Source organism: Schistocerca piceifrons, chromosome 4 (assembly GCF_021461385.2).
Source record: "Schistocerca piceifrons isolate TAMUIC-IGC-003096 chromosome 4, iqSchPice1.1, whole genome shotgun sequence".
In the NCBI taxonomy this organism is placed as follows: domain Eukaryota; kingdom Metazoa; phylum Arthropoda; class Insecta; order Orthoptera; family Acrididae; genus Schistocerca; species Schistocerca piceifrons.
In genome coordinates, this window is record NC_060141.1 from 11,461,520 (window position 1) to 11,489,006 (window position 27,487).

General features: G+C 42.6%; 1 protein-coding gene across 1 annotated transcript in view; it reads left to right on the plus strand.

The window, feature by feature from the left end:
- LOC124795538 (epithelial discoidin domain-containing receptor 1-like) overlaps nucleotides 1-27,487 on the plus strand; it is a 71,719-nt gene that overhangs the window by 25,659 nt on the left and 18,573 nt on the right. The window contains exons 4-6 of the mRNA XM_047259609.1: nucleotides 12,294-12,525; nucleotides 18,937-19,084; nucleotides 22,411-22,602. Of these exons, the coding sequence (XP_047115565.1) occupies nucleotides 12,294-12,525; nucleotides 18,937-19,084; nucleotides 22,411-22,602 (572 nt within the window). The remainder of the gene's footprint in view (nucleotides 1-12,293; nucleotides 12,526-18,936; nucleotides 19,085-22,410; nucleotides 22,603-27,487) is intronic.

The window sequence follows — 27,487 nt, forward strand, 5'->3', positions numbered from 1 at the left end:
GGGCAAAAACTTCATACTGACGACCCCTCCTCTACCCGCCAATCCCCCTCCTCTCCCGCCCCCTTCGAGTCTTGAGATTGAACGTCAAAAATTTTGAAAAACAGATTTTTCAAAACTATGTTCATTTTGCAGCGCACATATTTCTGACGAGCTTTATGTACAAAACATATATGTTCATGGAAACATAAAACATGTTATTTGGTCTTAAGTGTGCCAAAGTGAAGTGTATTTCGTTCTGTGGAATTCAAACCTATAATCAGCAGAGTGGAAACTGAAATGTCTAGTGGTGTCTCTCCTGCTTCCAGTCAGCCGGTCTGACATCCTAGCCCCTTAAAAAACTCACAACTTATACTTGGTGGGATTATATGTGACCGGGGAATGAGAACTCTTCAGAAAATTTGCACTCTCTATTGCCTGTTTGCTGGTAACTATCTTTTCTGTGTTACATAAAACTAAATAAAGGAAACATTAAACCAGTGAAGAAAACGACAAGCAAGACAGCACGATGCACATTTCTCTAATTCTTAGGTCCCAGCTTAGTTTTCTCTCTAATCTTGCTACAGCTTTACACGGCGTACTTTCGTTTCGCTAGAGAATCTATTACCTTATCAAAGTTTGTCAAACGTTATGCTGCATGGAAAATCAAAATGTCGTTTTCTAACACTAAAAAAGCTGTTAATAACATAGTACTCAAGACTTGTGTGGTTTCTCGATTTGGTTCGTCTATCTTGTGTCTGTCTGCTAGATAAAACTATACCTTTCTAATATCGTAGGAAAAGGGACACGCGCCAAATTAGTGAGACTGTTTTGGCACAAACGGTCATTCTTATCTACTTTGTTTACATAAATAGCACGACAGAATACAATTCACAAAGCACTAATATCAAATTCGTATTAGCCTACTACAGGCATAATGTTTTATGTTAGGAAATAATTTCACATTTCCTTCATATGCTGCAGTTTCTCAAGCATGAGATCGAAAAGTAGTTGTACGAAACTTTCATATAAATTTGGAATCGTCATTTCTTCCATATAATTTGCGAGATGTCCCCGTTTCTTGTCCTTGCTCGATCTAACATACAATATTGTCACCACTAATTCTGTACTATTCCTGCAACTCTCAAAACTTATTCTACAGTTCACTTCACTAACCCCGCCAGAATCACCGGTTCAGTTGTCGTGCAAATATTTTCCGGTTAGGCGGTATTATTGTAGGGAAGCAGCCTACTCACGCTGTTGTAAATTCACATCAGTTTCCATTGTGTGCCAGCCAGTCTGCTGTAACTAGCTCTGACGTCATAAATGTTGCACAATACCTTAAAAATCAAGCAAATGACCTAAAACTTTTCTAGCATGTCAGGAATTATACTAAATTAATGTGTGTTAAATATCAGTTCGATAACTTCAGCCATTTTCGAAATTTGGGCGTTTTTCTGGAGAAATCATTGGCGCAACAGAAAAGAGCTAGAGACTTCAAAATTTATATTTAGATTCATCTTTCATAATGATTTAATAAAAACAGTACTTTGTATTTCACAAATTAAGATTTTAGTGGAAATTCATGATTTTGTGGTTTTCGTCTCAAAACTGAAGGAAGCAAGATAGATTAAGTAGGCTAGTAAATAAGGCTAGGATGTTTAGATTTAAATAGGTTGGAGGTCCGCTATGACTATGAAGATGTGAAAAGTTTCTTTTGAATACCTATAAAATTATAGCGATAGCGGATCTCAAAAGGGACAGTTCAGAGCTCATCTGCTGCGTGCAGGGTAATTAGATTAATTCTCTCGCCCAAAGTATTTAACTTAGCCACGTCAAAATTTTATTATCAATACTTACCTGCGTGCTGAATGCACGTTTAAATTAAGAGCTTCTTCGGCCATCAGCCAAAGAAGCTATAAATTATTATGTATCTTGAAGTGGTGCGTTACTAGCCCAGCGGCTAGTCGAGAGAGCCGGAAAGATCAGGCGTTCCCTTCGCCGTCCGCACCGCGGCTTTATATATAAGAACACTGCGCGAGGAAGCAAGGCCCCAGTTCTCTCCAGACGCTGAATGACACGCCATCTGTGTCGGTAGTCGCGTCGCTTCAGTGTATCTGCTACAAACAGCCTCGGGTGCCGTATTAAGTTACTAGAGATACGCGGAACCATGAAAACATTTTATGTGAAGTGTTAATTTGGGAATGATTTTCATTATCTAGCTTCAGTTTGCGTATTGTCGTATTTTCACGTGCCGTCGCGGGACAGACATTCTACCAATTATTTAGCGTGGCGTTTGATGAAATACTCTCATCGAATTATGGCGAGCATTCTTTTAACATTTAATTCGGACATTTATAGTTGCATCAGCGCATTAGACTCTGAACTGCTCTGTTAGTTAGGTTGTAGGGATACTTGTGGTTTTTATCAGTGAATTTCAGAATATACTCAACTATTTTGGAAAACCGTTTTTGATTAGAAATCCCGGACAATCTCCTAATTCCTCAGAGCTATAAGCTGCAGCTATAAGAACATTCTCAGGTAAAGTGGGCACTAGGATATCTATTTACTGGCTCCAAGTTTTATTAAATCACTTTCTGGGGGTCACGGACTAAATAGAGAGCCAGTGTTGAGAACGGCAAAAGACAGCAATAACAACATTCTAAAAGCTAGAAACTGAAATGCAACACGCAAGCATATATCCAGCAATAGATTAATAATTATTTTTACAAACTTATGCATCCGCCGCCCCACATATGGTGCATCGGCCGGGAACTCAACTAAGTGAAAGTGATTTTTAACTTTTCGGATTCGCGAGTGAAATGCGACACGCAACTGAGTATAGAACAGTGAATGTGTTACGTGAGCATATGGACGACGCAATTGGATTAACAACGCATCTGGATTGACGGAGCTGGCACTGAGTCTAGCGGTGCTGCCGGCATCGCGAGAAGCAAGTCTCGCCGCACCGCAGTCGTCCCCTGGAGCAGCCGGCGCAGAGCCTGCTTTTGCGGGCCACGCACTCACACAACATCCGTCGGAGAGCTGTCTGCAGTTCAACGTGCCGCGTCGCATCAGGAATCCTGGTACGCCGCGCCGGCAACGCCATACGTCGTGCAGAAGGAACTAAGTTAAGTGAAAAGCTGTTAAAAATTTTACTAACCTGCACTAAAAGACTGTCGGCGATGGAACCGCCAAAAGAAACTGAGGTTAAACTTAAATCAGAACCTATGTCTGTTGAGGGAACTGTAAATCCAGACAACGGTTCGAGTGTAAATATGCATGAAAGCAGTAATGTTAAAGTGAAATATGAAGTATTGTCTCCTGACAGTAGTGTGCGAAGGGGCAATGATTCAATAATAGAGACCCCTGTAGTAAAGCGGAAAGTAGAAATGGTAAATTTATTGGATGACAGTTTCTCTGATGAATTAAAAATGAAACAGTCTTCAGAAATGGTAGAGTTTAAGAAGGAGAAGTTAGATATGACTAATCAATCAGAAGTTTCAGTTAGTTTTGATGATTCTGGTGTTGGAGCTAGTTTTTCGTCACCTGAGTGTGATAAAAAGCCAGCTAGTGAGCAACCCAAAGATGCTGGGGCTGTTGATCTAAATGTTATATTACAAGCAATGGCTGCCAGTAATGCACAAATGACAGCTGAATTAAAGTCTGAAATAAGTGAACAGGTCAAAAGCAGTAATGCTGGAATGTCAGCGAGTAATGCTAGAATGAATGCTGAATTAAAGTCTGAAATAAGTGAGGTCAAGAGCAGTAATGCTGAATTAAAGTATGAGATTATGGCCAGCCAAACTAATTTTAATAAACGATTGGAGGTAATGGACGATACCTTCAAGGCTGGTTGCAATAAGTTGAAAGAGGATCTAGACAGTTTGAATTGTAAAATTGATTACAATCATGAGGATATTAAGAAAAAGGTTGCTCAACAATTTTCTGAAATGTATAAGACAATAAAATCCGAAGTTGCTGAGGTTCGCAAAGACTTCCAAATGGAAGACGCGAAGCTGGAGCACAAGTTAACACAAAAGATCGAGGCGGAATCTGAACTGTGCTCAGATAGATTTAAAGATGTTAATATAAAAGTAAACATATGTCAAGCAGAAGTAGAAGCAATCAAAACTGACACTACTCATATTGTGCAAAGAGTAGATAATGTTGAAATGAAAGTAGAAAATATCAGTACTAACATTGCTAACATTGAGAGTAAAGTAGCTTCAGTAACTTCTGGTAATGGTAGTATGTAACAAGTTGTAGCTGCAAACGCCGCTTTTATCGGGTGTCGGCAGTTCTTGCGGTTCGATCCAGATAAAAATATCCACCCGCTAGATTTCTGGAACGATTTTGAAGATGTGATTCCACCAACTTGGTCTGAGCGAGAGAAAATCTCATTTATTAAAAGCCATTTAGCAGGTGACGCCATGCGTTGGTCAGCTGATGTTATGTTGAAGTGTAAAACATTAGCGGAATTTAAAACAGCTTTTATTAATGAATATTGGTCTAGCAATAAGCAAAATGAAGTGTTGAGAGAATTTTGGAGTGGAAAACGCTTCAATGCAGGCAAGGAATCTATTAAAGAGTTTGCTAGGTCATGGATTTCACGTTTGTCACATTTGGCGGAAAAGCTAAAACCAGAAATGATTATACTAGGTCTGGAAGCTAAACTGCCATGGTACTGGCAAACTAGAATTATATCAGCCCCTAGAGACAATCTGGATCGTTTCATTGAGTACTTGGAACGTGTAGAACGTGTTGCTGCCAATGAGGAGCAAGCACGTAATAATAGAAATGCTAATAATAATGGTAGTAATTTTAGGAACGATCAAAATGGCAATGTAAACATCAGAACAGTAGGTGTTCGCCATCCTAAGAGAGGTAGGAATTGGGGAAATAATTATCAGAACCAACAATGGCATCCAAGGGATAATAATTTTGTTCCAAACAGAAATATGCATGTAAACAACAGTACGGAAAGTAAGGCTATGCCAGCTAACTATAATGAAAATAAAGGAAACAGTAGTAGACCTAGGCAGGAAAACTAGTTCCCGTCTATGAGGACACTGGCGCTCACCAGGCGGTTACTTTTCCTAAGCCAGTAGTTAAGGGAATTGGTAAGACAGATCAGAATACTCAAACTGAACAGATGGATGAAATGTCGGTAGCACCTAAGGATACAACAGAAATATTAGATCACTCACAGTATTTGATAGATACCGTGTTAGAGACGCTTTCTAAGTGGGAAGAGAAAGAGAAGGCGCAGCAGTGTAACAGTAGGGATGAGCTACAAAATACTGAATTGTCAGGTGAAGAAGCAGAAGAAATTCATGCTTATATTTACGATGAGAATGATGTGCTCTTATCTAAAGTGCCTGTGCAGGAGGTTGATAATGTACTAATAGATTTAGGACAGGAGATAAGTGGGAATGTAGAGGGTAGGCTGTTTGGGGTCGATGAACCCAGTAGCTGTGACCAGTTGTCACTTGAGAAGGAAACCGACGATAATGGTAAAAGTTGTTTAGCTGTAACTAGTATTATGCCATGTCTGGAGGCGCAGAATCGCTCAGACTACAGTAATTTGGGTCATGTTCAGCAAACTAAATGTGATGAAGTCGTGCGGTGTTTCGATTTAAAATTAATAGACCGACTGGAAAAGGCAGCTGAAAATGTAATTCAGGAAACCCCTACACACTGTGACCTAAATGTAATGAAGACAGATGTCGATTACTTTAGTTGGAGACAAATCCAAAAGGAACTACTAGATGAATGTGAGGAACCACCTGTACAACCTAGAATAAGCCACCCTATAATAATAGTGAATATGTTGGGTATCAATGTACGTTGTCTCTTAGACAGTGGAAGTAAGGTGAGTGCAATATCTCAGTCCTTCTTTGATGCATTACCTGGTAAAGACAAGCTTACAGTAATGAGGGTATCAGGACTAAGAATAATTGGTGCTACTGGCAAGGTTTCAAAAACGATAAAGCAAGAAGCTTTACTACCCTTTAACATTAATGGTAATTTAATTGATCATCCATGTTTAATTGTAAACAATCTAAGTATTGAGGTTTTAATTGGCATAGATTTCTTGTCAAAATATCAGAGTGTTGTTGACTTTGAAAGAAGCCAGTTAAAAATGGTCTTGCCAATAACCGGAGTAATTATAGTACCTTTTAGTGATAAATATGTAGTAACTGATCATGAAACTTGGGAGCTGCCTATACGAGTTCTGAAAAACAGGAGGTATTGGGACGAGGATGTTAATCTTAATAACAATAAGTTGAACACAGAAGAAGAAGAAGAAGCAATTATTTTAGACAAGATAGAAACTAAATTGCAGGAAATCGATAGGATTTCAGCCAATCAAAAGGAAGAACTGAGACAGGTTCTAAAAAGGCATCACAAAGTATTTTCAGATCGATGTGGCAGATTCATAGGTAGCCACTGAATGCTCTAGGGAGGAGGTTGTTCTTTAACCTCTACACAGTGTGGCAGCTGTGCAGTCCCAGCTGTGTGAGATCTTCTTTCCCTTTCAGGTCTCACTCATTCTTCATCTTTCCTATCCTCAAAAATTTCGACATTTTCTTTCCAAATACTAAATTTTCCGGTATAATTATCAATACAGCATTAAGCTAATGAATGCTGTAGGGAGGAGGTTGTTCTTTAACCTCTACACAGTGTGGCAGCTGTGCAGTCTCAGCTGTGTGAGATCTTCTTTCCCATTTCAGGTCTCACTCACTCTTCATCTTTCCTATCTACAAAATTTCGACATCTTCTGTCCACCTAAAATTTCTAACTCTTCTTTACAGCATTAAGCTAATGAATGCTGTAGGGAGGAGGTTGATCTGTAACCTCTACACAGTGTGGCAGCTGTGCAGTCCCAGCTGTGTGAGATCTTCCTTCCCTTTCAGGTCTCACTCATTCTTCATCTTTCCTATCCCCAAAAATTTCGACCTCTACTTTCCAACACAAAATTTTCCGGTATAATTATCACGTCAATATTCAACCAATGAATGCTGTAGGGAGGAGGTTGTTCTGTAACCTCTACACAGTGTGGCAGCTGTGCAGTCCCAGCTGTGTGAGATCTTCTTTCCATTTCAGGTCTCACTCATTCTTCCTCTTTCCTATCCACAAAAATTTCGACCTCTTCTTTCCAGACATGAAAATTTTCTGACATGGCTATCAAGCCATGAGTTATATAACCATTCTATCTACCGATTAGTGAAAAAAAAATACCTAATGTGACAAACCTAATAGTGACAAACAATAGGGAAGTATGAAGTAATTAAGATACAAATGTATTTGAGTAACAATTACGTATAGTACCCTGGTAATATAGTAAGTACAAAGTGTTGTTTTATTGGAAATGGTCCACCAACAGTAATTTAAAAAGATATATGAATTCATGTACAAGCAGGATCTGAAGTGGTAGTGAAACCTAGTGTATGCATTAGAGCTAACTAATAAATAATAAAAGAGATTGCTTAGTGTTATGAAAAATATGCAGATAAGTTGTAAGGATAAACTCACCTGGTATAGCAAGGAAAGGCAGTGTAATGGAATTGAGCAGTGTTTGTGGTTGAGACGTGAAGGACACGTCCCTGAAGTATTTATAAGGTTGGAGCTGGCCATTATTTTAGTGTAGTGTGTGACAGGATACACCTACACGTATTGAGGTTATGAGTTGGAGGCGTGAATGCGACCATAGGTACCCTTATGTTAGATGAGACAGAATAGCTCATGGTGTCCTATAGGTTTAAGGAATTTAGCATTACGCTCGTCCATAATTACTTGATGCACTTTAGTGGTAGGTCCGAGAGAGACTACCTGAGGTTTCAGCGTCCGATTGAGTGGAAATGGATTGCCACGTGAGCAAACTGATCAGCTGCAATACACTAAAGATATGAAATAAATATGCTATCCTATGCTTTAAATATTAATAGAGTGAGTGTTAAATAAGTACATACACTAGCAAAATGAATAAATAACATACTGACAGGCGTGAAACATTATTTTAGCTCAGCATAAATACACTTCTAAGTAAGTAAGTACCTAATTGCAGATGTGGGACTGACAACAGCAGAGGACCAATAAGTGGATTTAGTAGTCAACTAAACGTAGTGTGTTTTGAACACTGACAACTGTACTATTACCAAAAGTTACTCACATGTACATGGAAGCTGAGAAAACAACCACTAATCATACTCATACTATCTCTAAGAATAAAGTAATCAAAGATGAGTCAGTTAAGTAAATAAGATGCAGATTTGTCAGGAATGTACCGAGCATTGGTTCAGTGTTCCGGCCCAGAAATAAGAAATTCAGATTAAATATGATTTATGATTGTATGCCTTAGGAGCATAAATTTTCTCCAGTACGTGACTAACGGCGTTTTGAGCCATTTGTTTACCGATTTTATGACAGTTAAGTAACCACGAGAGTAAAATTGGAGAAGTTTTGTTAACTTTGTTCCAGCAAAATATTGAAGGATAAAATGTATATATCCCTATTTCATTGTGACCCACCCATAGATATTAAGTGAACGGAGTCTGAGGCACTCTTTTTGTTTGTTCTACAGGACAAACCAGATAATGGCAGCCTGGTAGCTGCGTGAAAGCGTGGAGTGACTTGGACACAACTCACAGTGACCCCTCCCTTTCCCCCATGTAATTTAGAGAGCACGTGAAGGACGCACACCATAGCAACTTCCCCTCCTCTACCCTTGTGAATGGAAGTGTAGGACGCCAGCCAAAGCGGCTACAACCACGTGTGTAAAGATTACTTGTGAACTTTTCTTTCAGGTTTAGAAAAGACTGCTAAGAGATAATCATCTGTTTATGTATCATGTTATTTTCTTTGAATTTGTGTATGTAAAAATGTATTTAATGTATTTAATGGATCTAAGATTTTCATAATTTTTCAATTTGTATGTGTTTGTTTGTCTAAGGCAATATGTATGCCAAAATATTTCGTTGACTTTGCTTAAAATTTTGAGTAATGACATTGTTTGAAAGGCAGTGAACATGCCCACAATTGAAATAATTAATGTAGGTAATCAGTTTTCTTTAATGTTTCTACAGGTTTATATTTCAATTTTGATTTTTTTTATAGGGAGTTAAACTGTACTCTTGCTTCCCTTTTGTAATTAAATTTTTTTTTCATTCATTAACATTCATAAACAAAAAATTTAAGTAGAGGGTGATGTAGGGAAGCAGCCTACTCACGCTGTTGTAAATTCACATCAGTTTCCATTGTGTGCCAGCCAGTCTGCTGTAACTAGCTCTGACGTCATAAATGTTGCACAATACCTTAAAAATCAAGCAAATGACCTAAAACTTTTCTAGCATGTCAGGAATTATACTAAATTAATGTGTGTTAAATATCAGTTCGATAACTTCAGCCATTTTCGAAATTTGGGCGTTTTTCTGGAGAAATCATTGGCGCAACAGAAAAGAGCTAGAGACTTCAAAATTTATATTTAGATTCATCTTTCATAATGATTTAATAAAAACAGTACTTTGTATTTCACAAATTAAGATTTTAGTGGAAATTCATGATTTTGTGGTTTTCGTCTCAAAACTGAAGGAAGCAAGATAGATTAAGTAGGCTAGTAAATAAGGCTAGGATGTTTAGATTTAAATAGGTTGGAGGTCCGCTATGACTATGAAGATGTGAAAAGTTTCTTTTGAATACCTATAAAATTATAGCGATAGCGGATCTCAAAAGGGACAGTTCAGAGCTCATCTGCTGCGTGCAGGGTAATTAGATTAATTCTCTCGCCCAAAGTATTTAACTTAGCCACGTCAAAATTTTATTATCAATACTTACCTGCGTGCTGAATGCACGTTTAAATTAAGAGCTTCTTCGGCCATCAGCCAAAGAAGCTATAAATTATTATGTATCTTGAAGTGGTGCGTTACTAGCCCAGCGGCTAGTCGAGAGAGCCGGAAAGATCAGGCGTTCCCTTCGCCGTCCGCACCGCGGCTTTATATATAAGAACACTGCGCGAGGAAGCAAGGCCCCAGTTCTCTCCAGACGCTGAATGACACGCCATCTGTGTCGGTAGTCGCGTCGCTTCAGTGTATCTGCTACAAACAGCCTCGGGTGCCGTATTAAGTTACTAGAGATACGCGGAACCATGAAAACATTTTATGTGAAGTGTTAATTTGGGAATGATTTTCATTATCTAGCTTCAGTTTGCGTATTGTCGTATTTTCACGTGCCGTCGCGGGACAGACATTCTACCAATTATTTAGCGTGGCGTTTGATGAAATACTCTCATCGAATTATGGCGAGCATTCTTTTAACATTTAATTCGGACATTTATAGTTGCATCAGCGCATTAGACTCTGAACTGCTCTGTTAGTTAGGTTGTAGGGATACTTGTGGTTTTTATCAGTGAATTTCAGAATATACTCAACTATTTTGGAAAACCGTTTTTGATTAGAAATCCCGGACAATCTCCTAATTCCTCAGAGCTATAAGCTGCAGCTATAAGAACATTCTCAGGTAAAGTGGGCACTAGGATATCTATTTACTGGCTCCAAGTTTTATTAAATCACTTTCTGGGGGTCACGGACTAAATAGAGAGCCAGTGTTGAGAACGGCAAAAGACAGCAATAACAACATTCTAAAAGCTAGAAACTGAAATGCAACACGCAAGCATATATCCAGCAATAGATTAATAATTATTTTTACAAACTTATGCATCCGCCGCCCCACATTATGTGTTCGTACAACTCATTTTCTGCGCCACTCCGAGAACAGAACTGCTGCTAATGTGGGACAGTACCACTGGCTCTTAGTAGTGTAGCAATCTAGCAAAAATTTTCTCTCAAATTTTCATTTTCTTGGATACACAGAGAAGATAATATGTAATGTTTCTTACCTGTTATTCCCGTTAGTTGTTTATTTCCACTGTGGTAGCATGAATCTATGGATTTCGTTACTAATTATAACAACTCTTATCATTCGCACACCCAGTCAACCACATAGACAAACAGCGATTGGAATTCACTCTTTCGGGTTTATTCGGGTCAGCTCGTACAGCCACTTCTCCTTTTGTCTGCAGGAAAGTTTTTTATTTCTACATGTGGTGGGGATTCCCCTAGCAGAAACGTAGCGTACACTATGCACGCATTCAAAAACCAACTTGCGACTCGATCAAAAATCAAATTACAAAGGATTTAGAAATGTTCAAACCAACAGCGATGCGTTTCAAAACCATATCTTATGAATAATCGATATACCAACGTGCGCTACGCTCCCTGAAATAGCCGTCCGGGGCAGGTATCCCGATGCACCCCCCCCCCCCCCCCCGCCACACCACTCAGTTCCCAGTTCCGGGGCCTGACGATGACAAATGTGATGATGATGTTGTTGTTGAGTGATTTAAAACTGTCATTTCAAGAGTTGCACGGAATCATTTCCAAGAAAAATAACGTTCTTGATCAAGTGGGTTCATATGTGAAATGTTTATATTTGACCACAGATTGATGGTATTTCTTTCTACGTTTAGTGGAAATGACCAAAGTCATTCAATATTTTCTTTCTTTCCGTCCCAGAAGAATAGATATTTTCCTTAATGAAGATGTTTAAGTTTGTTTGTATTGTGACTAACTTAGAAAGACGATTGAGCATTTAAGGAGACTGAATGAGTTAGATGCTATCATAACAGCCTAATTAGTCTGTTTAGTCATTGTTTTCCGGTGTAAGCACGATTAAGGGCGATCTCGCAAAATACTGGCAGTAACTTTATTATTAATAAGTGATTGAAAATATCCATCTGAGTCCCTATTTTTATTTAAAATAGGTAGTCCGACATTTAGGACAAAATGCCCGGCTAAATATAACAGTAAGTCAGACTTTTCAGCTTTTCGGCTTGGCAATTCTCTCGTGGAATATTTTTGACTCTATCGACCCTACTGTAGAGTGTCTTTGCTTTGACTGACTTCCGTTTAGTATGCGAAGGGGCAGAAAGCTCCAGATATTGGAACACACAACCTTCCAGTGTCCAGTGGTGTGTCAACTATGTATGGGGGTAAGGAGCAGACAGTACATATCCCATGTACTCAGAGGGATTTTACCACTTATGTCAAGGGATGTCGTCGTAATTTGCTCTTTTTTTCTCACGTGTTTCATGCCGTAATGCCGCTATCACTCTTCACATTGCGATAAGTTTTCGTAGTTCATAGAGATACGTTAGTCTAAAGTTGTAACATGTAAATGAAATATCTTGTTGACCATGTACAGATGCTTAGCCTTCTTCCTGCCTGCCCACAAGTCACTTTAAAACTCGTTTGGCGCAGGATCCGTCAGGAGAAGAACGGCGGCGCGTGGTGCCCGAAGGCGCAGATCAGCAGCGAGGTGCAGGAGTTCCTCGAGGTGGACCTGGGCCGGCCGCACCTCATCACCGCCACCGAGACGCAGGGCCGCTTCGGCAACGGCCAGGGACAGGAGTACGCCGAGTCCTTCCACCTGCTCTACTGGAGGGACGCGCTGCAGCGCTGGGTCATCTACAGAGACTCCACTGGGCGCAAGGTACCGTCTGCAGCCTACTCGAAGCAGCCGCACTTTTATTGTCATTCCTCAAAACCTGCAAGCTTACGTCGTTGCATGCTGTAGTGGCACCACATCGCCTGGAGTGCCAAGTTATTGTGGAATTGACGTCTCGACGATGTAAGTTCTTCTAGTTGAGCTTGCGTGTGTTTGCAGCATCGACATCCGGGAGGTGAGAGGGGGCACTTCGTCCCCCAGGAATCTGGAATGCAGAAATTGTACTTATTACAGAATTCTCACACACTTCTAGAAGTGATTTCCCTTGACATCGCTGAATCTGTCGTTTAACCGATTCCAGCATTACGTGCGCAGTGAGACAGTACTGTGTCCTCCAGAAACTGACCAACTCCTTTGTATAAAAATGGCATCTATAGTGTCTTTCTCCGCCTCCGACTGCTCACTAGTCAAATTTCTGCTAGGGTCGATCACTGGAGTGTGGCACGATACGAAGTAATAAGAATATGAAGTGTACCGAATTATATTGAATATGGTGATTCGTAAGGTGATATAAGCGACGATTGAAAGTAAGTGAGGAACTTATTACTTGCTTTCAAAATAAATTAATTTCTGTTACAGTCACAACAGTTTCAGTTCAAGAGTTTCAATACTGTATTGAACTATATTACACAGTTTAGGGGACATTAATGTAATGAGAAGTTATGAACGAAACGCTTCGGAAATTTTGAGGAAAAGATGATCAACATTGAACAGCGCACGAATTATGAAAAATTGTACTTGCTCAGTACGATATTCGATTTAATTCACACCAAATTTCGTTGCAAGTATACGAGATTGACGTCAGCGCGAATTAAATTAATGGTTAAGACGATTACAAATTTGAGTACGAAATGAACTTTTTTTACATTAAAGTTGCTGTCTAATAAACAGTGATCTTAATTGCTCATACTTCTTCATAATCAACGAAGGTATCATGTTACGTATTAAATTTACTCGTAAACTTGCAGTCGGGCATATGAAAGGTCGAAAGATGGGCTTGTAACGCGCGCACGGTCGCAACACTTAACCATACATTGTTCACTTGTACACAGCTGCTTCAAGCCCAACTAAACACATTCGAAGTGTCTTTACTAAATTTGCCATCTCCAAAAGAACATTTTATATATATCGAGGAAAGGAGTATTTGGTATATCAGAAATCAATAACAGTTTAGCCTTAAATACACAGAAGCCGATTGTTCACGGAGGGAAGGAATTGTACTTTTAAAGGTATATCACCCAAAAATCATATTTCTTTTACGGATTATTTTTACGATCGCTTTGTGTGTGAGATGATATCCCAAACGAAGGCTTTAAAAGTGTGAAAACAATAGAACTTTGTCATGGTTTCATTTTACGTTTATTTTGACACCAGTCCTCCTCTTGTCATTGTTCTGTAGTTTTCCAATATTAAAAGAACACTAATTTTTGTGTGTGAAAATGCATGATTGGCATAATAATTATTTCTTTTCAGGCATCATGATTACACCCATAACCAGCTTAGGCCGTATTTTAAATACATTAACTACACTGCCAGAGAAAAAAATTAGTACCTGGGAAAACGACGTTGATTTTGATCAAATGGTGGCACGTGCCACATGGGGCATAGTACATGAACTGACAATGGATCCAAAGTCGTCAGCCAACAGGCAGCGAAGTTGCATAGCTAGCAAGGCGCCACGTGTGTCTTCCCTTCAATAAGGAATGTCTACAGCAAGAAAGTTCATTGTGGTGCAAGCGTGTGAAGTAACCCGGCAACCACTAAACGGAGAGGCACACATGCTTCCTACAGCCAACTGACGGATTTTCGATGGGACCACATCGTGACCTTCCGAGTGGGAGACAATCACCGCTCAAGTTAAACGTGTTGCATCAGTTCCGCAATGGTGCTGGTATCCGATAGGGTGAACATCCTCACTGCCGTTGACGAGGTTCTAGGAATCCACGCGCCACAGACGCCCGCCGAGATTGTCGTACTGTAAGGCGGCAGTGGCAGAGGTCTTTTGAGCCCAAACGTGTCAACTCGAACTAAATTGGTTCAGATGGCTCTGAGCACTATGGGACTTAACAGCTGTGGTCATCAGTGCCCTAGAACTTAGAACTACTAAAACCTAACTAACCTGAGGACAACACACACATCCATGCCCGAGGCAGGATTCGAACCTGCGACCATAGCGGTCGTGCGGTTCCAGCCTGAAGCACCTAGAACCGCTCGGCCACCCCGGCCGGCTCAATTCGAACTGTTGCGAACCGGTTACTAGCAGTGGGACTACGGGCACACACACCTCTAGCCCGTCTTTCACTCACGCCACAACATGGACGTGCACAGCTCTATCACTTGGAAGATGAGAGCAGATTCTGCCTGGACCCAAGTGTTGGCCATTTGCGCGTATACGTAGGCCTGATGAGCGCTATCTCGTAGAATACATTTGTCCAAGAGGTTCAGGCCTCACACAAGGCCTTATGGTTTGTGGAACTGACGCTAAACGGCGCTCAGTAGGTCCAGAATTTTGTTAGATCCGTTCTTTTGCCGCCCTTGCAACGGTAAGGTGATGTTTTGTTTCAACAGCATAATGCTCGTCCACACCCTTCCCTCAAACCTCAACGCGCTCTGCAAGACGTACAGCAACTTGTCTGGCCAGCACTATCTCCGGACTTGTCTCCAGTCGAACACGAGTTTCATGTGATGGGGCGAGAAGTGACTCGCAGGACTCGACAGCCAACAACTCCTATAGAAGTGCCTGAGCAGGTGGAGCAGGCGTGGCGTAATGTATCTGGCCGTCTGTGCGATTGACTGGATGCGAGAGTGCGTGCCTGCATTGCTTCACGTGGATGCCACATCACGTACTACTATGGGTGTTTCAGCTTGGTTCGATACCTGCTACTTGAGAACCGCTTGTGCTATTGCTCTTTGAATATAAACATTTCACGTACTTCCTATGCAATGTTGCAACGATAAATCTTAAAAATCTTAACCGAATAGGAAATTTCTAAAAGGGTGTACTAAATCTCTTCCCGGCAGCGTATATCGCAATTCCGCCTGTGGCATACAGATTTTGAAGCTATCTGTGTCCTGAGGAGACACAGCAATGGTTAGGTTGTACAGATAAACCAACGCAGGCAGCGGAATATTTCAGTATTACTTTAAAGTAAGAACATCAGTAGATGATGTCGTTTGAAGAGCATAAGTAGTACGGAACGAAATACGTGGCATGCAGAGAATATTCTGTGCATTAATGGTTATATTCGAATCCTATTATATATCATGTGTCCCTCTGAAAGTCAGATCTGGGAGCTGTAGAGATCTGGAGAGATTGAATATGAATCTCTGACCGTTCTTTCCACCTACCTGTCGTCTTCTAAAGTTGTGTCCCCAGCGCAGAAGACAGCTCGTAGGTCGTGGGATCTTCTTTCTGCGGAAGCTGCTACGCTGTCAGTTCGCAACTGTGGTTGTGCTTTTTGCGGGATGCCACTTGCCCAGGCTAGTCTCTGTGTCTACAGAGGGCAAGATCTGTAGCACTGGCAATGATGGTATGCGACGCTTCTCATTAATGTATCCTGTTTGGCTATTTTTAAAATATTCGCATATTTACACTGCCTTTTAAAACACTCGACATAGCTTTCTTAATTGTACGTATGGTAACTATCCCATCCAACTTCAGAAATATGATACACATGTCCGGCTCTCCATTACGCACTAGACAGAGTGAGTATTACATGTTCACAAATAAATTACGAACGATATGGAGTACAACATGTCCGGCTCTGAATGACACCCGAACCAGAGTGACTATTACATATTAACATGTAAGTAAAGTACTGACATACGTGTGCGATCCTCCAGAACGCCTGTTGGGTCCTCCAGAACGCCCGATCAGAGTGACTAGCAGAGCCGAAGTACCGCGTCTCCCAGGCGCGCCAAAGCGAACCGAAGGTGTCCGAAGAACTTCAGTGCCAATATCGTTAATCTTATATGTTCCTCAAACCTAGTGAAATTTAATAAACGATAATGATAGGCTCGTAGGGTAATCATGAGAGATTGTCATACTAGAAACTGGGTGAAATATAAATGGAAAGTATGCATATAATTAATAAGAGAAGTTAGGCGTTTTGGCGTCTAGTACCCGAACGTGCCGACCAATCAGAAGCAAGTTCAGTACAATGGGCGGATTCTCCCAAGGGACTGGTACGTACTGTACCATCTGCTGCTTCTACCTCACTCCACTTTTGTACCATATGTTGCTTCACGTGTATCAAGCAGCATGAAGGCGAGCTTCTAGCAAAATAATATACTGTCGACCACAGCCAGGAAAATCACGCTATTCTGTAATTGTTTCTAAACTAAAATGAATATTTATTATTTGTTAGATAGAAACTCGTGTCGAGTTATTTTTAAGACTACTAACTCAGTTACGAAGACATTACTTTCCATCGATACATTGACCCAGAAGAGTTGCCTAACATGTGTAATGCACAGCTCCATCAATAATTGCTGTAAGCAGTTGATCCTCTGTGAATAAGACGTAAAATACACACATCAAAAAAGTTTTGCATCACCCCCGTTCGCAGAACTCCTGAAGATAGACGTTGACTGTGGATATTGTATCACAGACACAGTCTTTTTGATTATTCAGAGATGACACTAAACCCGCCCAAAGATGTAAACAACGATGCATGAGCAGCGTCTATTACACGGAGGGGGTCTGAGAGCCGATCAGTTCCAGTCATTCCACCAGGAAGGACGTACACGGCAGGTGTTGTCTGTAGTTCAACCAAGCCTAGACGGCCAATACTGCCGTTCGATCGCGTCCGCATTTTTACTTTGTGCCAGGAAGGGCTCTCAACAAGGGAAGTGTCCGTCTAGGAGTGAAGCAAAGCGATGTTGTTCGGTCATGGGGGAGATACAGAGACACAGGAACTGTCGATGACATGCCTCGCTCAGGCCGCCCCTAAGGACTACTACTGCACTGGATGACCGCTACCTACGGATTATGGCTCGGAGGAACACTGACAGCAATGCCACCATGTTGAATAATGCTTTTCGTGCAGCCACAGGACGTCGTGTTACGACTCAAACTCTGTGCAATAGGCTGCATGATGTGCAACTTCACTTCCTACGTCCATGGCGAGGTCCATCTTTGCAAGCACGACACCATGCAGCGCGGTACAGATGCGTCCAACAACATGCCGAATGGACCGCTCAGGATTGGCATCACGTTCTCTTCACCGATGAGTGTCCCACATGCCTTCAACCAGACAATCGTCGGAGACGTGTTTGGAGGCAACCCATTCAGGCTGAACGCGTTAGACACACTGTCGAGCAAGTGCAGCAAGGTGGAGGCTCCCAGCTGATTTGGGTTGGCATTATGTGGGGCCTACGTACGCCGCTGGTGGTAAAGGAAGGCGCCGTAACGGCTGTACGATACGTGAATGCCATTCTCCGACCGATAGTGCAACAATATCGGCAGCATACTGTCGAGGCATGCTTCTTCATGGACGACAATTCGCACCCCCATCGTGCACATGTTGTGAACGACTTCCTTCAGGATAAGTACATCGCTCGACTAGAATGGCCAGCATGTTCTCCAGACTTCAGCCCTATCGAACATGCCTGGGATGGATTGAAAACGGACGACGTGACCAACTTACTACTCTTAGGGATGTACGCCGAATTTCCGTCGAGAAGTGGGACAATCTGGACCAGCAGTGCCAGTTATGGTTTGTATGCCACGACGAATACAGGCATGCATCAATGCAAGACGACATGCTACTGGGTATTATAGATCCTGGTGTCTACAGCAGTCTAGACGATCACTTCTGAAGGTCTCGCTGTATGGTGGTACAACATGCAATGCGTGATTTTCATGAGCAATAAAAAGGTCGGTAATGATGTTTATTTTAATCTCTATTACAATTTTGCTAAACAGGTTCCCGAACTCTCGGGACCGAGGTGATGCAAAACTTGTTTCGATGTGTGTGTATTGTCAGTCTTAGTTTTGGAAATAAAGAAAGTTTTATTTGTTGCTGCTGGTTCACATATAATCAGTTAGTCAGCAATTTGGATCTCGGTATTAGTCACAACAGGAGTGTGAGTAAAATGTAGCAAGTGTCCACTAAAGCTCACAGTTCTCACTATAGACGTAGCAACGCAAATACTGGATGGACAAAATATAAGTGGCGCGGAAAATACTTCGAACATAATTATGTAAGTGAGGTTGCCTATCTTAACATTCGTGAAGCATTTTCTGGGACAATCCTATTTTGCCCTTCTTTGCAAGACGGTAACATTTCTCCTCTTGATACATCCCCGTAAGGTATGAATTGTGGAGGATGGTTCAACATGTGCTGCGCACTAACCTTTCTGTCGAGTACAGTGGCGCCTGTTTCCCCGTTACAGCTGATGTCGGGCAACCGCAACACCTACCTGGCGGTGCGTCAGCAGCTGGAGCTGCCGTTCGTGGCGAGCCGCGTGCGCTTCATGCCCTACTCGCAGCACACCAGGACCGTCTGCATGCGGGTCGAGCTCTACGGCTGTCCCTGGACGCGTGAGTACACACCACTACTGTCTCTCTCTGCTGTTACGTCGATATTACTCTGAAAAGCAAACAGTAATTTCCCAAAGCTCAATATACTCGAGAAACGACTTTGTCTGTGAAAGTATAGATGGAAAGTAAGAATTGGATTAAAGGATTCTCAAGGATGACATTCCTCTTTGCATTACGAAAAGGTGAAGTCACAAATTTCCATTTTGGGAACTCAATCCGATCATCATACAGAGCTTCTTTCATTTTTCTGTTTGTTGTATGTATGGCTCTCAGTTCGCTTTCCTTGAAAAGGCTACACAACAAATATTTTCAGAAATGATTACATAACACTTACCTGTTGACAAGTACCTGTCTTTCAGAAATTCTATTCTTGATATAGCAGCATCTTACTCAGCTTGACAAAAAAAGTGAAGCACCCTTAATTTATCGTCAAATGTCAGGATAATTTTGTACACGCACGCACCTCTCTGTGAGAGACAGAATTGTCACAGAGTTCTTTTTCAGTATGAGATTTTCACTCTGCAGCGGAGTGTGTGCTGATATGAAACTTCCTGGCAGATTAAAACTGTGTGCCCGACCGAGACTCGAACTCGGTACCTTTGCCTTTCGCGGGCAAGTGCTCTACCAACTGAGCTACCGAAGCACGACTCACGCCCGGTACTCACAGCTTTACTTCTGCCAGTATCTCGTCTCCTACCTTCCAAATTTTACAGAAGCTCTCCTACGAACCTTGCAGAACTAGCACTCCTGAAAGAAAGGATATAGCGGAGACATGGCTTAGGCACAGCCTGGGGGATGTTTCCAGAATGAGATTTTCACTCTGCAGCGGAGTGTGCGCTGATATGAAACTTCCTGGCAGATTAAAACTGTGTGCCCGACCGAAACTCGAACTCGGGACCTTTGCCTGGTAGAGCACTTGCCCGCGAAAGGCAAAGGTCCCGAGTTCGAGTCTCGGTCGGGCACACAGTTTTAATCTGCCAGGAAGTTTCTTTTTCAGTGTTGTTACCAGGTCTGGTGGGGCATATAAGGGGCGTGAACAGAGTGAGATTTTGAGAGATGCCGCCTATAGTGTGAGACGAAGATACCGCGACAAGAGGGAGTTTGAAAGGGATCATTGTCGTCGCCAAGGTTCGCATTGTCGTCACCAAAGTTCCGGTCAGCCACGTCCTGCCAACGCAAGGGAAATCACTACATCATGCACGAAGGACATCAACACCCCTTCACATCGGCGCCAACCATCCGAAAGCAAGTAATGTACTCCCAGCAGCACTCTCTGTCATCCCGCACCATTAGTCGGAGATTAGTAGCAGCCGGACTAGAAAATTATCGTACCAGTCGTAGGTTGCCTTTAACACCACACCACGCCAGCTCCTTTGGGTGGTGGATCAAAGAGAAAGCACGGACTGCTGATGAATATCGCCGAATTGTTTTGTGTGATGAATTGCAGTTCTGGCCTACACTGGACTCTCATTGTCGGTGAGTATGTCGGGGACCTTGGGAGAGGTGCTTGCGTTACAATGTTCTGGACGGCAAAATGTTGTTATTTCTGCCGTCAGTGTTTGGGGAGCCATCGGGTTTGACTTCAGGACACAGGTGGTAGCAATTGAAAGAACTGTGACTGCACAACGGTACATCACGGACATCCGGCGCCTTCATGCATTATCTCTTCTGACAGTATCATCTTACTCTTATCAAAACACTATTCATTCCGTTCAGCTGCTGTTCCAAGTCTTTTGCCGCCTGTGAATTACAATGCCACTCGTAAACTTCAAAGTTTTTGTTTCTTCTCCCTGAACTTCAATTCCCTTTCCAAGTTTCTCCTTCGTTTCCTTCACTGCAACATCGATGCTAAGCTACAACTCTGTCTCAGTCCTTTCTCAACCACTGCTTTCCTTTCATATCGTCTAACTTTTACAGTTCTAAATGGGTTTGTACAAGTCGCAAATAATATTTCGCTCTGGGCATTGTATCGCCGCTACCTTCAAAATTTCGAAGAGTACATTCCAGACAAAAGTGTCAAAAGCTGCATCTAGCCCTACGAATGCTATAAACATAGAATTTTCTTTCTTTAATTTGTATTCTAAGATAAGTGGTAGGATTTATAGCTTCATACAATCTTCTGGTCAGTAGACCAGGAGCGAATTAGATTGAACTTAGTCACAATTACCTGCTCGTTCATTCTGCTGGTAGCGTTTTTTCGTTAACCTGACTTAGATTCTGCTACTGACATCCTATAATCTTAAACTAGTATGGTCTTTCAGATGCAAGTTTTACGTATAAGAAAGACCTAAAAAACCTCGATTGTTTTCTTCTTATGCCTAAACATATGGGGAAATGAATTCTAGTGTTAACAGTGATACAAATATGCAAATATTTTTCAGTGAAAATTCAGCAAGATTTTGGACCAAAGCCGGTAAAGTCCTGTACAATTTTCATCCAGATGCAGGGTGGCAGTTATTGAACTGTAGGGAATAAAATTGTCATAACTTCTGAACGGTTTGCGTTAGGACGTTCCAACTGCATGGTTGGCCGCGGTGCGTGGTGGAAATTAGTATGCGTAGTGTGGTTTGGTTTAGCGAGAGCGCCGACATTCATTTGGATGACAAATGTAACTCCATCCTATGTCCGCAGCTGTATATTTGGATGAGTTCGTCAATAACCAAAATTGGCATATTTGGGGGACTCGCAGTCTCTATTTCGCCATCGAGAAGTCTCTTCACCCTCAACGGGTGTGTGGTGTGCAATTTCCAGTCACACCTTCATGGCATGGTGACTACGGGAAGTGAAGACTCTGGAAGACGATTTCATCCCCATTACACAAGGTGACCCGGGTTTCGACAAGATGTTTTTCATACTGGACATAGCTGGACCCCATCGAAGAAGGGGAGTGTTTGATGTTTTGGAGAAACACTTAGGGGACCTCTTTCTGGCTCTGGGGTGCCCAGAGGCCACTGCCATGGGCCTCGATTGGTCGCCATATTCTGCGGATCTGAACAGATGCAACTTCTTTTTGTGGAGCAATATGAAAGACAGGGTGTACAGCATTAACCCCTAAATCACTGCTGAGCCGGAAACAGCTATTCATGAGGTCAACGACAGCATCTTCAGCGGGGCATGTAGAATTTTGCTATTCGCCTGCGCCACATCGTCGCCACTGATGACAGGCATACCGAACATGTCATAACCTAAATCCAGATACATGTAGTGACTTTTAAATTTGAATAAACTGTGTGCACTCCGTAGTTTGTAATTTACGCTTTTGTTTCGTGTAGTTCAATAATTGCCAGCCTGAACATCGCCAGCATGAGCCGCCTGTGATTTCGCAGAGGGCATCTTCAGCTACGTGACTCCGAAGGGCGACCGCTGGTCGGACGGGCAGCAGCTGGAGGACCTCAGCTACGACGGCGTCAGGGACGGCCGCTTCGTGGCCACCGGCCTGGGGCAGCTCGTCGACGGCCGCATCGCTCCCGCCAACCCCGAGGACGACGGCGCCGGCAGAGGCCTCGCCTGGAGGCCCGGTGAGTAAGCCCAGGGTGACTTACATATACTGTACTGTTGTAGCTGAGAATGTACGGTAGACAACTTTCAGACTCCACTAAACATGGGCTCTAAAATGCATTACTGGGTAGTTCTGAGGACTGTTCATCTTCGATACTGTGAATTACATGCCCTCTACTGACCAAGTGATCGTAGCCGTTAAGGTATGCATTTTAGAGCCCATGTTTACTGGGCACTTTTCTTGCCTTTTTCCATACTAACCTCTGAAAGTTGTCTACCCTACAATCTTAGCAACAAGAGTACCAGTACGTGTCTACCACTATCAGAGGTATCAGAACGGTATTCGTTTGTTACTTTCGACTCTTTCTTTTCCAGTAGAGGGACTCTCATCCGAAATTGGTGCCCTTATCCTTCTCCACCATCCTAGAAAGTTTGTTACATCATCGCGGAACCACCCCTTATATACATACATTCACAAGCGCCGGCACCAATAACTTAGTCGCACTGTAGGGTCGTTGAATGAAGTTTCTGGACATGGGTTCCTGTGTAAAACGTCGTCTACTGAGTCCCCTCTACGACGTCCAGAGGTGTGTAACATGGACTGTGAATCACTCTGTATGTCGCTGAGTGTACAACTCATGGTTCAGGAGATACAACGTCAGATAATGAGATGAGTGATAAACTGTCACATCATATATGACCTTTTAATTTATCTACATCTACATCTACATCTACATGATTACTCTGCAATTCATATTTAAGAGCTTGGCAGAGGGTTCGTCGAACCACAATCATACTATCTCTACCATTCCAATCACGAACAGCGCGCGGGAAAAACGAACACCTAAACCTTTCTCTTCGAGCTCTGATTTCTCTTATTTTATTTTGACGATCATTCCTACCTATGCAGGTTGGGCTCAACAAAATATTTTCGCATTCGGAAGAGAAAGTTGGCGACTGAAATTTCGTAAATAGATCTCGCCGCGACGAAAAAGTCTTTGCTTTAATCACTTCCATCCCAACTCGCGTATCATACCTGCCACACTCTCTCCCCTATTACGTGATAATACAAAACGAGCGGCCCTTTTTTGCACCCTTTCGATGTCCTCCGTCAATCCCACCTGGTAAGGATCCCACACCGCGCAGCAATATTCTAACAGAGGACGAACGAGTGTAGTGTAAGCTGTCTCTTTAGTGGACTCGTTGCATCTTCCAAGTGTCCTGCCAATGATACGCAACGTTTGGCTCGCCTTCCCCACAATATTGTCTATGTGGTCTTTCCAACTGGAGTTGTTCGTAATTTTAACACCTAGGTACTTAGTTGAATTGACAGCCTTCAGAATTGTGCTATTTGTCGAGTAATCGAATTCCAACGGATTTCTTTTGGAACTCATGTGGATCACCTCACACTTTTCGTTATTTAGCGTCAACTGCCACCTGCCACACCATACAGCAATCTTTTCTAAATCGCTTTGCAACTGATACCGGTCTTCGGATGACCTTGCTAGACGGTAAATTACAGCATCATCTGCGAACAACCTAAGAGAACTGCTCAGATTGTTACCCAGGTCATTTATATAGATCAGGAACAGCATAGGTCCCAGGACGCTTCCCTGGGAAACACCTTATATCACTTCAGTTTTACTCGATGATTTGCCGTCTATTACTACGAACTGCGACCTTCCTGACAGGAAATCACGAATCCAGTCGCACAACTGAGACGATACCCCGTAGGCCCGCAGCTTGATTAGAAGTCGCTTGTGAGGAACGGTGTCAAAAGCTTTCCGGAAATCTAGAAATACGGTATCAACTTGAGATCCCCTGTCGATAGCGGCCATTACTTTGTGCGAGTAAAGAGCTAGCTGCGTTGCACAAGAACGATGTTTTGTGAAACCATGCTGATTACGTATCAGTAGATGGTTCCCTTCGAGGTGATTCATAATGTTTGAATACAGTATATGCTCCAAAACCCTACTGCAAACCGACGTCAATGATATAGGTCTGTAGTTCGATGGATTACTCCTACTACCCTTCTTAAACACTGGTGCGACCTGCGCAATTGTCCAATCTGTAGGTACAGATCTATCGGTGAGCAAGTGGTTGTATATGATTGCTAAGTAGGGAGCTATTGTATCAGCGTAATCTGAAAGGAACCTAATCGGTATACAATCTGGACCTGAAGACTTCTTCATTAATAATAACTCTATAGACAACACATTTTGCAGACAGTAGCCACACTTACCACTACATCTACCTGCAATATTATATCATTGCCGACACACAGTTCAGGCGATACGTCGTCATTAACACTGAGCGGCGTTAAATGATATGGAGGGCGAAATTCGCTAGAGGTACAGGTGAAGTACCTACACAAGTACGTGTGAAAGCTGTTAAATGTACACCGATCAGGCACAATATTCTGACCGCCTACCTAACAGCCGGTATATCCACCCTCATCGCGGACAACAGCGGCGACACGTGTTGGCATGGAGGCGATGACGTCTCTGTAGGTCGCTGGAGGGACCCGCAAGTCACCTAATTGCGACGAATTCCGGAAAGGCGGCGATGAGAACTGACGCCACGGCCAGCCACATCCCGGGTGTGTTCGGTCGGGTTCAGATCTGGTGAGTTGGGGGCCACCACATCAATTCTAACTCACCACTGTGTTCCTCGAATCACTCCATCACACTCCTGGCCTTGTGACATGGCACATTGTCCTGATGAAAAATTCCACTGCCGTCGGGAAACATGATCGTCACGAAGCGGTGTACGTGGTCTGCAAACCAGTGTACGATATTCCTTGATCGTCACGAGCTCCCCTGGACCCGTGGGTGGCCACGTGAATGTTCCCCAGAGGGTAAAGCAGCCGCCGCCAGCTTGTCTCCGTGCCACAGAACAGATCTCCAGCAGCTCTTCCCCTGGAAGACGACGGATTCACGCCCTCCCATAGACGTGATGAAGAAGGTATCGGGAGTCATCAGGCCATGAAACTCTCCACCGCTGCGCCAATGTCCAGTGCCGATGGTCACTTGCCCATTTCAGTCGTAGTTCCTTATGTAGTGGTACTAACGTCAGTGTGCGATTTGTGCTTTTACCAGTGGGGGGGATGTCTTAGGGGGTTAGTATAATTACATGTGTTACTTGCTTGGACCATGGGGTTACCCATGGTTAAACAGTTATTTATGAATAGATGTTAATGCCGAAACTCACTATTCACGCGTATGCACTATCAGAAAAGCCATCCCTTGTTATATCATTAAAAGTACATTATAGGAAAAGCTTATTTACAAAATCATCTACATACAGCATACAGGTATACGAGAGAAATTCAAAAAGTAAAGGCACATCGGTGAAAAGTTGTACTTATTCTGATGATAGAAAACTGAAACATGAGTTATTTTTCTACGTAACCTCCCTGGACTTCAATGCAGTTTTCCCGACGTTTTACGAGTTTTTTTTTTTTTTATTTCAACAGAAAATACGTTTTTCAGTTGCATCTGTAACCAATTTTGCACCGTAGCAATGACGTCTTCATCACTTTCAAATCTTCTTCCCTGTAGTGCTTCCGTTAAGGGTCCAAACATGTGAAAATCGCTTGGAGCCAGGTCTGGACTGTATAGTGGATGTTCCAGCACCTCGAATCTCAACTCCTTTATTGCGTCGGCTGTCCGTTTGGCAGAATGTGGGCGAGCGTTATCTTGCTGCAGGGTGACACCTCTTCACAGTTTTCCACGACGTTTGGATCTGATTGCAGGTTTTAGTTTCGTACGCAACACATCACATCCACCATACAATACAGACCTGTCTACAAAGCCTCGTCTTGCAACATTGTGGCATGCTACGGAAATGTGGCGTGCGTCGTCCTGTCATTTAGTTCTAAATGTATTGAAATGCTTAACTACTGCATAACACTTTTTCAAGATTAATAAGCAAACATATTAATAGTACTAATATTAAGACTGTATTAAAAACTTTCAGTGTTCGGATCTACAAATTTAAATTATATGTAAAGTTTTACTCCAGTGCGTGGGAAATAAACATCCCAGGTTGGGATGCATAAACTAAAACCAGAGGAGGGGATGGTCTGATGCAGATGGGGGGGGGGGGGGCAAATCCCCCCATCCCTCCCTGCAAATCGCACACTGACTAACATAGTCACTTGCATGTATCGTCAGCTGCGGACGATCATGGTTTGGAAATATTCAGTGCACTGTGTGTTCAGATGCACTTTTACTCTGCCCAACAATAATGTCTAATGATAGTTCCCGCATAGTTCGCAGCTTGTCCTGTTTTACCAGTCTGCCCAGCCTACTATGCCCGACAACTGTAGTGAGGGGTGGCCGCCCATCCCCACATCTGGAACTGGTTTCACTTTGGTTTCAACGTGTCTTGATGATACTCACCAAGGGTCTCCTCGAACAGCCGACAAGTTGTGAACTTTCCTAAATGCTCGTGCCGAGCCTCTGGGCCATCACAATATGCCCTCGGTAAAACTCAGATGGATCGTGCGACTTCTCCATTCCACGCAATGACAGCATGCCAACTTATACTACATGCATCATGCGTGTGTCTGATTAGCATTCATTCCTCGCCAGGTGACGCTGCCATTGCCTGGACAAATTTGCATCGAAATCAGGCACCTGGTCATAATGTTCTGGCTGATCAGTGTATTGTAAAATATATTTGAGTTGCGTATGTGCACAAATCCACTGGTAAAAAGCTCATGCTAAACACCTGGAACGATTTTAGCCAAATTTAGTACACATATTAATTACGATCTGGAAAGAAATACCGTGGAAGCTCATGCTAAACACCTGGAACGATTTTAGCCAAATTTAGTACACATATTAATCACGATCTGGAAAGAAATACTGTGTGATTAAGAACCACGATTTGCTCTTTGTA